Source organism: Calypte anna, chromosome 3 (genome assembly GCF_003957555.1).
Source record: "Calypte anna isolate BGI_N300 chromosome 3, bCalAnn1_v1.p, whole genome shotgun sequence".
Lineage (NCBI taxonomy): Eukaryota > Metazoa > Chordata > Aves > Apodiformes > Trochilidae > Calypte > Calypte anna.
Genome location: NC_044246.1, coordinates 19,274,010 through 19,289,153, shown reverse-complemented (window position 1 = coordinate 19,289,153; position 15,144 = coordinate 19,274,010). Strand labels below are relative to the sequence as shown.

The 15,144-nt window shown below is 35.4% G+C and overlaps 1 protein-coding gene across 2 annotated transcripts in view; it reads left to right on the top strand.

The window, feature by feature from the left end:
• PLEKHH2 (pleckstrin homology, MyTH4 and FERM domain containing H2) overlaps positions 1–15,144 on the top strand; it is a 54,921-nt gene that overhangs the window by 37,969 nt on the left and 1,808 nt on the right. For both annotated transcript variants that reach the window (XM_030446832.1, XM_030446831.1), the window contains 12 exons: positions 163–271; positions 371–483; positions 2,655–2,834; positions 4,648–4,745; positions 5,268–5,445; positions 7,333–7,488; positions 8,812–8,909; positions 9,299–9,440; positions 10,183–10,328; positions 11,921–12,050; positions 12,858–12,944; positions 14,590–14,727. In XM_030446832.1, coding sequence (XP_030302692.1) covers positions 163–271; positions 371–483; positions 2,655–2,834; positions 4,648–4,745; positions 5,268–5,445; positions 7,333–7,488; positions 8,812–8,909; positions 9,299–9,440; positions 10,183–10,328; positions 11,921–12,050; positions 12,858–12,944; positions 14,590–14,727 — 1,575 coding nt within the window. The remainder of the gene's footprint in view (positions 1–162; positions 272–370; positions 484–2,654; positions 2,835–4,647; positions 4,746–5,267; positions 5,446–7,332; positions 7,489–8,811; positions 8,910–9,298; positions 9,441–10,182; positions 10,329–11,920; positions 12,051–12,857; positions 12,945–14,589; positions 14,728–15,144) is intronic.

Sequence of the window (15,144 nt, the reverse complement as noted above, 5' to 3'; positions counted from 1 at the left end):
TTTATCACAGAGACCATGAATAAAGGTGTATTCAAACAAAGGCAAACTCCTTTGGGCATCAGCTGGTGCATATGGCAGTGTTTCAAGTTGAGAGCAAAATCTCGATGAAGCAGGTCCTTCCAGTATGGAATAAGTGAGATGCTGTATGTTTTTCTACTTTAGGACACATGGCTTTATCATCTGAGTGTTGCAGCTGGAAGTACCAGTGTAAATGTTGGCTCTGAGTTTGAACAACTTATTTGCAAATTATTAAATATGGAAGGTGATACCAGTAAGTTTGGGTTTGTTTCAACACACTAATCTTCTACTAACTATTAAATGTACTTATGAACTGAATTAACTGAAAAACCTATATATTTTCTCTTTTTAGCTTCTCAGATTTGGAGACATCCTACTCTTTGTCACAGCAAAGAAGGAATTGCTTCCCCTCTTACTACATTACCATCAGAAGCTTTGCAAACTGAAGCAATTAAATTATTTAAGGTAAAAACATAGCAGATGCCTTTTTTATATTAACTGACTATTTAATTCTTACCTAAAGAATGGTTAGTAGTTGGCTTACTACATATGTTTAACAGATAGGAAAAAGAAAAAAGAAGTTTACTCTCTTCTTTAGTGGAGGTAATTAAGGGACAGTAGCAGAATGTGCCCATATCATCTCTACCAAGGAGTATCACTTCTAATGTAAATAAATCACTTTTAGCTGTTCAGGCTTCAGCTTTTGGCTCTGTTGCTGACACTGCTGATAGAGGGCAAGTTAGCAGAAAAATTCATGCCCATCATGGATGATAATAATTCCATCATTAAGTTCTTTAACCCCAAAGAACATCAAAGAGTGGACCTCTGTATTCAAAGAACTATATCTGAAATACTATTTTTTTCAGTTCGATGCCAGGAAGAAAAAGTTGGTGAAAGTTGGTTGTAGATACATTTAAATCAGCTAGAAGAGATTTTTTAAAATTTTAAACAAAATAAAGCAAAACCAAAGTTTCTAGTTTGAGCAAATCATGGATAATTTCAAATTGAGATAGAAGGCAACAATTCTACTGCTCTTTTAAATAAAACCAAAATCTTAAGTTTATATAGAGTAGCTATTGTTAAAAGGCTGATTAGGTACTCTAGTAATAAAAATAATTTTACTCCAAAATATTTTCAAGTATTTTACAATGGTTTTGTAAATTCACTTCTAAACATTCTCATACACCTTTTAAAAATACACATGTGTATATCTCCCAAGTAGTAGTAAAAAGGCTTTATGATTTTGAGATGCACTGTAGTTCATAACTGGTGTGCTGCAGCTCGTTTCTTGAGAATTTCTGTGTGCTATTAAGACCGTGAATCTTTCCCAGTGAAAGGCCAGATAGGTTGTTGATACCTATGAAACTCAGTATACTACAATGCCATTAACCTTCTTTCTTTTCTTTCCTGCCCTCACCCAGATAAAACTCCTGAATGTTTACTAGCCAGACCATAAAGTCTTATTTCAGAGACAAAACTTTGCTGTTTCTTTTTCTGTACATTGTGAAATAAATAACAAGTTAGAAGGCATGGTGCTTAGATAAATGACCTTTCTCTGCATACCTTCCACAAGTCTAAAGACCAAATTCACTGAACCATCAACTGGAGAATTTTGATGTAATGGATCTAGAAAGGAATTAAAGACAAGCACCATATGCTCAGGCACAGCCACTTCTAGGCAAGCTTTTCAGCTTGCTTATCTGAAATGCTTGAAGCACTTGAAAGAAGTGCATCTTCTCTGATAGAAATAAATGTATTTTTTACGTAGAAATTATTTTCTGTAATATATTTCTGACCTATTGAAATCACAGGCATTTGCCTAGAATAAAAACGGGGTTATTTCCATGATTTTCATTGAAACTTTGTATAAATCAGTTTCAAAGACAGGTAGGAAATTGATTTAGAAAAAAAGCAAGTCTTGTTGCAGGTATTCCATTGTTCATAAAAAGTAGCCCTGTGTTTTCATATATTTTCCAATAGCATAGAAATAAATTCCATCTATTTCTTCTATTTTACTTATACTTTGAAAATTCATCAGCTATTATATAAAGGGGCACGAATGACATGTGAGCTTTCCTCTAATACATGAGAACACATGCATAAAACCTGGCTTTCCAGAGACAGTGCTGGGGATAGGAAAGGTTATACCTACCCACAGTAAAAATACCAGTGAAAGCCAAGATATAAGACAAATGTCTCTAAATTATGCTTTTCTTACCTTTGTCTATTCTGCTGTGTTCCTCTCACTGCTTGCATGGATGTTTTGCACTGGCTGCATTAAGAGCTGTACACTTTGCATTTTAAAGGTCCTGTTGGAGAGGGGTAAGCTATGTTCAGCATGTCCTTAAACATGCCTACCACAACTGTTGCAACTCCTGCTAGAGCTCATGCCATTAGATACAGAGTGAAAAGTGGGGATTTTGAGAGGGGTTTTTATCCTAAGTCTCTCTGTGTAGCTTTTTATCTATTATAGTCCCTTTTCACATCTTTTTGAAAGTGCCAGCAGAGTTTCCTCAGTCTCCTGGTGGACTGACTTATTGTGACTTCGGTTATAGCACACTTGTTATACAGAACATCTAAAGGATTTGTTGGAGCTTTTTGTATGCAAACTCACTTGCTTATTATTTTATATCTAGACCTGCCAGTTGTTTATAAATGCTGCAGTTGACTCTCCTGCCATTGATTACCACGTGTCTTTGGCCCAAAGTGCTTTGCAGATCTGCCTTACGCACCCTGAACTTCAGAATGAGATCTGTTGTCAGCTCATCAAACAGACGAGACGTCGACACCCACAGAACCAGGCAGGACCAATACAGGTAACCCCGTGTTTATTTTAATGGTATCTGTTTAAACAGCGGTGAAGAAACTACATGGACTGCTTGGAATGGAGAAGGGACTCCATTCTTCTGTGGCATCTGCTTATTTATACTCAGATAAAAGGTGAACTAACATCTTAGTACTGCTATGTCTTCCTGAAACATAGCTGATGCTATCCTCCATCAAAGTACAGGTATCTGGTGGTAGGGTTTGTCTGTGCCTGTGCTGTTTCTAAAGTATGGACATACAGTGGGCTATCTTCAAGTTAAGTGCTGAGTAAAACATAATATATGGAACCTAATTCTCTTTTATTGCATCCTTCCCAGGAGCAGTGCTGCATCAGAAAGTTTGGTGGGCTAAACCACATGGCAGATGTCTCTATAATATTAGTGAGAAGAAAAGCTATAGTGCCATGTTCTAGAATCTCAGATACACTCAGGTTTTCTGATAGATGTCACTTGAGAGATACCACTTGTTGCTCTTCTGCATGTACCCTGCATTCTAGATTGTAAATAGATACTTAAAATTCTTTACTTTGTGCACTGCCATCTACTTACTGGTAGCCATATATGTAACAATTAAATGAACTGAAATGGAATGGAAAGCCAATACTTATAGTCTGCATAGAATTAACAGAACTGGAACACTAGTGCTTGTGAGGCAGCAATACCTGCAGAACTAGGAGATGGATCAGAAAATGTGACAGGAAAATATTAAAGCTTTTGTAATAGATACATTTTTTTTTGCCATAGAAAGTAGAACATGACCAGCAGACGTACCTGTTACCTAGAAGCAGCCCATATCTAGGATACAGCCCATATGTGTGCATCCCTAAAACATCTACAAAGCTTCTATAACAAATATGGCACATTCAGGTTCATGAGCACACACAGGTTAAATATACCTCATGGATTTTAAACTAACCATAATCCTTCTTCAGTACTTTTGTATCATTGGCAAAGCTTTCCCTCTGATACAGGCAAATTGTTGTTATCATAATCCACTGGCATAATTTTTAGGAGTTAACATGTTCATTAAAACATCTGCAGCCTCACACTGATTTTCATGTCCTAAATCCAGGTGCAGTCTCAGTGCAGTCTCCTACACTTGCCTCTACTGCAATGTCTTCCTGAAAGAGAGATAATGAAATCCTGCATCTAATTACAGATATTTGATGATAGGGAATAGCTGTGCCTGTGCTGTCAAGTTTATATTAATACTAGGCAAGGCAGATAAATCAAGATAGAGAAACCCCATTTTCTAAACTTCAGCACAATGCATTGATACAATTGTGAGAAAAGCCTAAGTGTATTATCTAGAGTATATGAGAGCAGTCTGTGTTAAGTGAAGCTTTTGGATAGGTAGTTAGCAATGAAACTGTAGCAAAATATTGAATTCTTGGTTTTTTGATAGTTATTATTTGGTAGGAGGACTATATATTATGGGTCTCCTGATAATATGTCTAACAGGAGAGCTTAATTAAAATGAAACAAGATTCTCCTCATTTAATAGTGGTTTTATCTTGTTTATTAACTGCTCCTTATACAAACTGATCTGCTTTTCCATTCCCAGCCCTGAAAGATACTTGCTGTTCATCAATAAACAGAAAGAGAGCATTGTGGCCTACCAATGAGTACACATACTTATTTACTATTTACTAACTTATTTTTCTCTGTGTTTTTCATTCTTATTTCTATTTATAGCTGTCTTTTACTTGACTTGGCATGGTAAACTGCACTGCTGCCAGCAGCCACAGCAGGAAGTTTAACTTTGTAAGATGCTTAAAACTGTGACTGTCTTCCTTTTGTCCAGGGCTTGCAGCTCCTGGCTCTCTGCGTTGGACTCTTTCTGCCACAGCACCCATTCCTTTGGCTTCTTAAACTTCATTTAAAGAAGAATGCAAATTCTAGGTATGCCTGAATATTACTACGCTGTTGAGTTGAGGAGTACCTTATTTTCAGTTTTTCATGTAGTATTTCAGATATATTTTAATAATTCAGAAATATCTGTATTATTCAGAAATATTTCCGATCCTTTGACATATATCTTTAAAGATATTTGGCATATATTTTAAAATATATTTGAGAAGAATCATGCTCCAGTACTGCGAAATGTAGTGCATTTGTTTCTATGCATCACTTGGGAAAGTTTCTTTTGTTTTGAAAAATACTCTGCAGTGGAACTTGTATGTTGCAAAACCATGAAAACCAAGTACAGCAGTTACACAAAACACTGAGCCATGTTCATCTTTGCCACAATTCTATTCATCTCAGTGGACTAATTCTCCTCCTAAATCCCCATGGTAAAATGTGTTAGAAATCTGAGAGAGGAGAGTGCTTCTCCCATTTGGCACCCCCAGAGAAATTTACTCTTGGTTTACTCTCCTTCCAAGTCTGTCCCCAAGGATTGCCTTATTTCTTTTTTTGTCACAGGACAGAATTTGGGAAGTATGCAATTTATTGTCAGCGCTGTGTAGAGCGCACCCAGCAGAACGGAGACCGGGAAGCCAGACCATCCAGAATGGAAATCCTTTCCACTCTTCTCAGAAACCCATACCACCATTCCCTGCCCTTCAGTATTCCAGTTCATTTCATGAATGGCATATATCAGGTAATGTCAGGTAGACCACAGAATGCAACCTCCCAAACCTCTGCTATTATTATATCATAGCATATCAGCAACAGAATTGTTAGTGTAAACACGATTCAAGGGTCATCCTGTGTCACTGTTGGCAATGGCAGGCACAAAGTAATTGAATCAGATTTGGTCAATGAAAAGTGAAGGTTTGGGAAAAAAATCTTTAAAAGAGAAATAAATTTAAACCTCCTAAGAGTGAGGAATACTGCAGTTCTATTTCTTATTAAACCTGACCACCAGATGAATTAATTAGCCTAAAAAACAGGGAAAGGTATTAAATACCACTTCCTTTCATCAGACATCTTGAAAGTTAAATATCACAATGAAAGCCTGAAAGCACCCCTGAAACTCCCATTTTCAGTCATGAAGGGTAAGCATATTTGTTACAGAACAAACACAGCTTCATTCTTAACTGGTTTGGGACTTCATCAGTCAAAGCCTGTAGGAAACTTTCCATGGGCTTCCATGCTTACTGCTTTACATCCTGGCTTGTGTTTCTAACTGTGAGAGCTGTCTGAAAAGTATTTTAACAATTCACAGTATTCCTAGACAGAAAGCAAGTTTTTATATGAAATCAAAACCATATTTCATAAACTTTTCGTTCCAGGTCACACAAGAACTCTGCCTTTTTTTCCCCCTCTTTGTTTCTTAATTGCTTATTGTTTGCCCAGTAAAACAGAAAAAAAATGGATTTCACAGAATCCTTTGGGTTGGAAAAAAATCAAGTCCAACCATTACTTAATTCTGCCATGTCCATTGCTAAACTATGTCTCAAAGTATCACATCTGCATATTTAAATCCTAAATGGTTTTGAAACTGAAGTTTGAACATGAAAAGGAATAACTGCTCAAAAATATTTACTTAAGGGTTATGAAAATTGTAATTGAATAAAAAATCACTTCAGTGGGATCAGCAAATAACCAACTGTAGTGGAACAGAAAACTCTTGTACTCATCTTCCTAAGCTGGACTCAACAGATACTTTTTTGAATTCCAACCTCTGAGATGCCCTAAATAGAAGTCCAAGATCATTTTTCAAGATCTTTCTTTACAAAAAAAGAGGTAAGGGGGTCTTTTTCAACAGAAAAATACAAGAAACACCCTCAAAGTAGATAGATGTGAACATCAGCAACTAGTATTTTTATAAAAGCCAGTTCTTGCTAAAAATGCTTTACTATTGGTAACAACAGACAAAAAATCAGATTTGGGAAAATAAAACTTAGAAGACTTAGATTTATATTACTGGCCTATGTACTGCTGACAGAGCAGCATTTGCAAAATATTTTGGATGTACCAGTGTAGATCTGCCTCTAAATACTCTTCCTTTCATCATCTGAATGTGATACAAAAACAGTAGCTGATCTCATTGTCTCACTACCATATTGAGGACTGTAGGAAATTTTACCTTTCTTAATATTTCAAGTGGTATTTGTAACATAAAGCTCAGATACTAGGTCTGTTTTCTGTTACATAAATTCTGTAACAAGGTCAAGTGTAGCAAGTGCAAAGAAACTAGTTTAAGCAAAGAAAAAACAAAAAATACATTTGGAAGCTTTTTGATCCTGACTTTGGTTTCATAAAAAAAAATGCAGTGGGTATAATTTGCTGGGAAGTTTGTCAGTTTTTGAATGGAGAAAAACTTCACTAAATTGACTTCCCATGTTGTGATCTTGCCAAACACTTCATGGGATTCTTCAATTTCCCATGACAGTAAGTTATTCACAGAGAATGGAATAGGTCTTATTTTGCCATTATTATTCTAGAGGTAATTATCCTTCAACATCTTAGACTTTCTGAAGGAGAGGAGGCTGGTGTTTTTTAGAAAGTTTTATAGCAAAATACTTTTTGGATACTTTTTTAGGTTGTTGGATTTGATGCCTCTACCACAGTAGAAGAATTTCTGAACACCCTGAACCAGGATACAGGAATGAGGAAACCAGCCCAGTCAGGATTTGCACTGTTTTCTGATGATCCTTCTGGCAAGGATATAGAGCACTGTCTTCAAGGAAACATCAAGGTGAACAAAAAAGCTGTAATGAGCTCTACATATAAAACAGTAAAATATCTTCATTTTGCAGAGCTGCCTTTAGACAACATAGAGGAAGACATTATTCAGGCTCAAAACTCTCTTTAGGCTTTTTCCTCATAATGTACAGGAAAGATTTAAAAAAGCATAATTTTTTCAATTGCTGAAATTAATTCAGTGAACTATATTTAAAAGCTTTGTCTAGGAGACTGATGTTATTCACAGAAGTAGCTGCTGGGTTAAAAAAAAAGTAAGTTTTTATTAATCACAGTCCTTTAAAACTAGAAAGCAATTAGAATCCAAGATGCATTTAGAGATTTCAGTTAACATTTCTTGTATAGCTCCACAAGATGAACATTTGAGTCCAAAAAACCATTCATAGTCGAGAAGAAAAAAACCCAAGGAGTTCCTTATCTAAATACAAAATAATCAGGACTCAATTCAGGAAATTTCAAATGTTTGACTTATCATGGTTCTGCATTTAAGTTCCCTGTATTGCTAGAATTTAATTCTTTGCAGTCAATGAAAAAACCGCAATATTATCAATATTGAATAAAATACCAGATATTTTTCAAGCTTCTTAGCAACTAGTGAATAATGAACTTTTTGTGCTTCTGTAGTTCTGCAACCTTCAGCAGCACTTTTTGTTACTAGGTGCAGTACAGCCAGGCCTTAGTGACAAGCAAAATCAAGGTCATCATGATCAGCTATCTTCCCCTAGTAGAATAATCACCATATGTACAGCAGAAAGTATTCAAAAAGTACTTATTTTCTTGGTAAATGCAACTTCAAAAGCTGATCGCAGTAATCCTTCCAGGAAGGCTCTTTTGTGAAGGAATAGTGACATGAAACCTAGCAGGGCTCCTAGGACCTCCATTCCACCTCCTCCACCTACCTAACGACACTCCTGCTGCACTTAATAACAAACTTCATACAAACTTTATAGCAGCTGCTGGAAAAGGCCTGAAAACCTCCAGCATGCAGCAGAAAGAGAAGGCAGAGCTCAAAGGCACTCAGTTAATTATATAACAACTTGCTCTACATAATTAAACATTCATTGGCTGCTGAAAGATGAAGAACCTGCTCTTTCATATAAGCATGTTATGGCTCATTTCCTAAGGTAGCGTGTGTGTTGCAGGATAAAAAAACAACAGAAATGTTAATTATTAAAATGACTAAGAATGCAAGTAATCATTTAGTAAGTTTAAAAACTCAAGTTATGTATGTTTCCGATATGTAGTAGGTAAAAGATATTAAATAAGTAGACAATTACTATTCAAAGGTGTTTTCAGTTTTGTATTGTTTTCCTTCTAGATCTGTGACATTATTTCAAAATGGGAGCAAGCATCCAAAGAACAGCATCCTGGGAAGTGTGAAGGCACAAGGACCGTACGCCTTACTTACAAAAACAGGTTTGTATAGCAGCTATAACATCTCTGCCTTGTCCAAAGGTTTGTTTGTAATTTATGCATGGTTTCTTCATCTGAAAAATATTGGCTGACTCAGAGCTTACAACAAAAACAGTAAATAGGTACAACTAGAGAATTTTAACCCCCCAAAAAAACTATAGTTAATTTTTTCTAGTTCTGGAGAGGTGAGCAGGGCTGCCAAAAAAACCCAACACTGAGCTCAGAAGACCAAAATTAAATATTTGCTCACTGGTTCAAGTACAAGCTTTGCTCTGCTGGTGTGGTTTCATGCTGATGCAAACATGTCACATTCACAGCAGATACTGCTAATCCTCAGGGCTAATGCATTCCCCTATCTTCTTAATTTAATAACACTTTGTCTTTTTCTGTAGGCTTTATTTTTCAGTTCAAGTCCATGGGGAAACAGACAGAGAGAAGCTGCTGCTAGTGTATCAGACCAATGATCAAATAGTCAATGGACTTTTCCCCGTAAACAAAGAACTAGCGATGGAATTGACTGCTCTGCTAGCTCAGGTAATCCTCGTGCATGCAGCAGTTTTACAGATGAAAAACCTGAATGAAGGAAGTTAAGGGGTCCAGGATTGCTTGACAGCCAAGTGACTTCCACCTCCTCCATGTGATTGTGTAGGAAACAAGACAGGGCTGTCTTTGTGTAAGGCTAAGTCTGTATTTCAGTGGCAATGCTGTACAGTGTGTGCTGCTGTTGGCACCAGCATGGATAAAATCTGCTTTACCTCCTAGGCAGTGAGGGCCTCTCTGATTAAATACCATTAAATACCATGTACCATTTCTTCATTCACTGTTCCCTACATGATTCCTGTATGTTCATAGACCAAAGTAACAGGTATTTAATGAAAGCCTGAGACTCCTTTACTAGACATGGTCTTTTTAAGACATGTTTTATTTTTAAAAACTTAAAAGGCTCAAGGGAAGGTATTAAGAAAGTTGTTTGATGGTGCTACTCGATAAATCTAAACTGGCTTGTGTCAGCTGGAGATCTAGCATCTTAAAGCAGAATTAGTATTATATTTCTACAATTTATTACTGATATTTATCTTTTTTTCCACTGTAAATATAAAATATGAAAAACAATATTACTTCCATGACTTTTATATATGTGGAAAATATACATTAATTGACAAACTGTTTTTCATTTTATACTTGGTAATACAGAGGAAATGATAGCTTATAATAACCAGCTAAAAAATTACTCAAGAGTAACAAAAAGTTTTCTTTTTCATGATCCTTCCATTAGGTAGAGATTGGAGATTTTGAACGGCCTTTCTCAACTCCAGCAGGACAACTCACTTCCCAGTCCAAGTCCAACCAAACTTTAAAACAAGTTTTAGAGAGATTCTACCCTAAGAGATACAGGCATGGTTGTTCAGAGGAACAATTAAGGTGAGATGCATTTTGTGAATCATATTTTCTAAGTGTTTAGGAGCAAAATGAGGAAATTTTAAACTGGCATTAGCAACAACTTACTGTTCTGATATATTTGCCTAAGCCTTTGTTTAAAACTCATTTTAAACTAAATTGAAGAACCCATTTCCTCTGTATATTTCTAATCTAAACAGGAGACTATCATTAAATATGAACTGCAGCAAAAGCTGTACAAGTTACTTCATAGCATTACAAAACACAGTGATTTTGAAATTCTTATTTTTTGTGTTCAGCAAATCTAAATTAAGTTTGTGCACAGACTAAAGGACTCCTGAAAGTCAAGAACATGAAGATCTGATCTATGTTAGCTCTTCAAGTATGCAATACTTGGCAGCCAGTCAGATTGGCAATATGATAATGTAGTGGACATTCTAGAAAAGTATCACTTAATTTAAAATTACTAATCTGTAAATCACTTCAATAAAAACCTATTAACATGAAGAAAAGCAGAACAGTGTAACAAATTGTCCAAAGTCAATGATACAGCTATTTTGAAGTCCAATAAACATCACAGAAATGTTTTTCTCTTTCTTCACTACAGGTCTGGGAAAGTTTAAAGCTATTTTCATATGCACAAAGTAGCATTGTTACATACTCAAAAGATAACAGGGACATTTAAAAGAATACACACAACACCTAGGAAGTTGTGTAATTAATTTCAAAGTACCAAAGTGTAAGATATCTTAGACTAGACTAATTCATGGAGGAAAAGTCAAATATCCATTGAACTATTCAGGGAGTCCCTAAACTACCAGTTGTCAGAGTGGCAAGTCTGTGGCAGACAAAGAATTACTCTATACCTGCCCTATTTCTTTTGTTTTGCTAAGTGTGCAGTTTGATTCCGTAAACTTCCAGTAACAGAAAGAAGCAAGTGACAGATCTCCCCTTTGCTGTACATTCCCCCTCCCTTTTCTTGGGCAGCATCTCATAAACTTGTGACTTGAGTCATTCCTGCAAGTCAGTGTGCTAGAAAGGTATTCTGGGATATTTTTTCTTTGAAGGATTAGTTTCCCATATGTTGTTTTATTGAGGCAGCTCTCTGTGGGCCACAAATGAAAAGAGACAGTGTGAATGCATCATGCATCAGAAGCACCCTTTTTGCTAGCAGCACCCAGATACACTAAATAAAGCCAGACTAGTGTTAAGCTGTATCTTCCACATCTATTACTAGCCACAGGTAAAGACGTGCTAAGCTGGATGGATTTTTGGAATGACAACTGGCATAGCTGTTGTGTGCTGATAACGGTAGATTGATCATCTGTAGGAATGCATTAAAAGCTGTACTAGACTTTTGCCCTTTGTGCTGCAACTGCTACATCAATATTTAATCATAATGTTGCAGAAATTAGAAGACACTTCATAATTTTCATGTGCATAAAAATATTAAATGACATTTTGGATTTATTTAATAAAGTGTAAGTGATAATTGTTATATTAACTTAAATTATCATTTTAACAAATGGATTATTTTTTTCTTTGCTCATTAACATCGCTATGGGAAAGCATTTAAATTCCTTTCAATAACTAAATTACATACTTCATTTCAACAGACAGCTTTGTCAGAGATTGTCTACGAGATGGATGGCTCTCCGGGGGCACAGCGCTGCAGACTGCGTGCGCATTTATCTCACTGTAGCCAGAAAATGGTCTTTCTTTGGGGCTAAGTTGTTTGCAGCAAAAGTAAGAAACTTGACTGAGTTTGAGTGGTGTGAGTTTTTTTAAAAGCAAATTTGCTAATAGTAATACTATTTTGTTGAAAATGAACTTTTTATATGTGTGCTGGTTGAAAATCTTTTTTAGTTACTAATTTGCTTAAGTCATATATACTGGTGAAATTATTGTTTGTTTTATGTTATTATTCTAGGTGGTACCTTTTAATTTTCTTGTATTTTAGTTTGAGATAGTCTTTTTGTTCCAGACTTTCTTCTTACCTGATAACTAGTTAACTATTGAAAAGGTATCATTAACTGGCTATGGAAGCAGAAACACTCAGTGTTGTCAAGGGCATTTAGAGTGCTCAATTCTGTGCTGGCCTCTCAGTTTCTCTTAATCCATCAGTGTCTTCTCTTGATTCCAATAATATCTGCATAAAACAGAGCTGCCCCCCCATCCCTAATATTTTATTACATAATCACGGAATATATATAAAATCACTCATCAGCATTGCTCCTGGCATATGCAGACATATGTGCTATAGAATAAACTTTAAAACACTTGCTTGTTTTGTATTTTAGCAATGAGGTTTTACTTTTTATTGGACTAAGCGCCGAGAGAGGCTTCAAGGCTACTTGGTTGAGTTTACAGTCTTGCCACTGGCCACCTACAAATCTTTGAACAGCTACTTCAATTGCTTTACATCAGTTCCCTTCCACTGCAAATCTCAGTAAGATCTGTGGATGGAGAGAGCTCTATAGTAGCTAGGGATTAATAATTACTTATGTATTGCCTCATTTTGAAGTAGCCAATAAAGAACTTTTCTCTTTGTAGCCTCTAGCAACATGCTCAGTTGAGAAGTCCTTCATATGGTTTGCTGTACATGAAGATGGCATAAGCATTCTAGATTATAGCTCTATGGTAAGTTAAATTTCTTTTAAATTTTGGTGAAAGTTGATTTTAATACTGAGTGTATGGAGAGATTCACCATCATTTTACATTAAAGATAGCATTAGCCTTCCACGCCTAAGTTATCGAGTCTTTCTCTTAAAGCAAAACTCATTCCTTTCAAAATACTTTAATGTGATCATCATTATAGTAGCACTAATAATAGAAATATGTAATGAATTCTCTGCACAGAATTTATTTTTGTTTATCAGATACAGTTTTTATATCTTTTAATGAAATGTTAATGTTTTAATCATTCAGATGTCAGGAGATCCATAGTTACAGTTCTTACAATAACATTAATTTTCTTTTCCTGGAGACTTGATTTTCCATTATTATTCATAATACATACACTCTGCAAAGAGCAGTTACTTTAAAAGATGGTTGTTTTCATTGTATTATGTTTGTTTAATAGTAGGTAATATAACCCAGTGTTATTTAATTATGTCATTTTAGGCTCTGATTTTTCTTTGATTTGCAATAAAAGTTTAATAGAAAACGACTCATGGTAATCAGTGTAAAAAAGCAGTGCCTGAGAAGATCCCTGTTTTAATTTATATCCAGGAAAGAAATAGAATGCCACAGTGCTATTAGCAACTGCTAATATTGAGTATCAGAAAATTAAAATCTCAGCTTAGAACTGTACTGATATGGGCCCTCTCGTTATGTTTCTGTACAGTTAAAGAAATAATAAAACAAAGAACATGAGATCAAACAGCAGTTCTGTACAAAGCAAAATGAGCTTGCATCAACTGCAGAAAGCTCTGTAAACACTCTCTACTCAGAGCTAGCTATGGCCTTTCTGCAGAGCACTGCCAGTTCACAGTATCATCAGACCTTATTGCCACTCAAGAAACACACAGCTTCCAGGGAAAATTCACATTTTCCATAGGAAAGATCAAGAGTATCAGAAATTATGTTTCAAGGACGTTAAGTCAGTTACTGTATAGCTATTATCTCACAATTAATTTTTAACATGGACACTTGCAGAATACTAATATGAGTCGTAATGATAAATTAAATGCTAATCATTGACTCAGAGGCCACTAGCCTGCTGGCCCATGTTGAACAGCAAGAACCTAAGCATGGAAAACACGGGAGCATTGAAGATCATTTATATTTCATCAGAGATATGAAAAAAAAAACAAAACTAAATTTCATTTATGTGAATGGGAACTACATCACTGCACAGAAAGACATCCTGGAGTTACATCCCATTGGATGTCTTATACTCTTCCATTTAATTTATTTAGACACTGCTTTGATTTCAAATGGAATTCCTAAGATTAACTTCTCTCAGTGTCAGCCAAGGCTTGTGTAAATTGAATTACACACTTGAGCTGAAACTTGCTTATAATATCTTTGATCTAATTAATCTGGAATAGAAGCAGCGTTCCAACTTACAAGAATTATCATCTGCAATGGAAATTCCTCATGGTAAAGGTCTGAATTAAGCTATCTCACAATCTACAATTATTTTGAGAATCATAAGGTGCCAACAACATTTTGAAAAATACACATGTATCAGTATTTTTTAAAGTATTTCTTGTAAAGTGTTTTTTCTTCATTGTTCTGCTTATACCTTTGTGCCTTGATTTTTTTGTTTTTATTTTTTAAGCGATTAACAATAACCTACAAATATAAGAGTCTGATGACTTTTGGAGGCTATCAAGATGATTTTATGTTGGTTGTTAACAATGATCATACAAAGGACAAATCAACTGAAAAACACCTTTTTGCCATGACAAAACCAAAGGTTGGTATATTACCTGAAACAGTTTCCCACCATCTGCTACTTTTCTACTTTTTCTGGTGGTAATCCTTAACAGATGTGAAAAATGAAACACCTCCTTTTTTCCTAGTATTCTGGGATTATTGACTTTTGCCAGATGGTTGTAGAGGGCGAGACAATTAGTAATGTAAGAGCTAACAGTAACAACACTGATATGTTCCTTTTCTTTTCATGTCCCTGTCTGTCACATTCCAAATTTTTCATAGAAAGACAAAAAAGACTGTTAAAGACAGGAATTATATGCAGTACTTAAAACCTACTCTTCACATGATCATCACCTCAAATAATTTTAAAGAAGGTGCATTTGTGTTCTTCAGTGGATTTTTAGAACATAAAATCTGAAATATCAGATACTTCTTAAAAATACCAGGAAATTTTTAC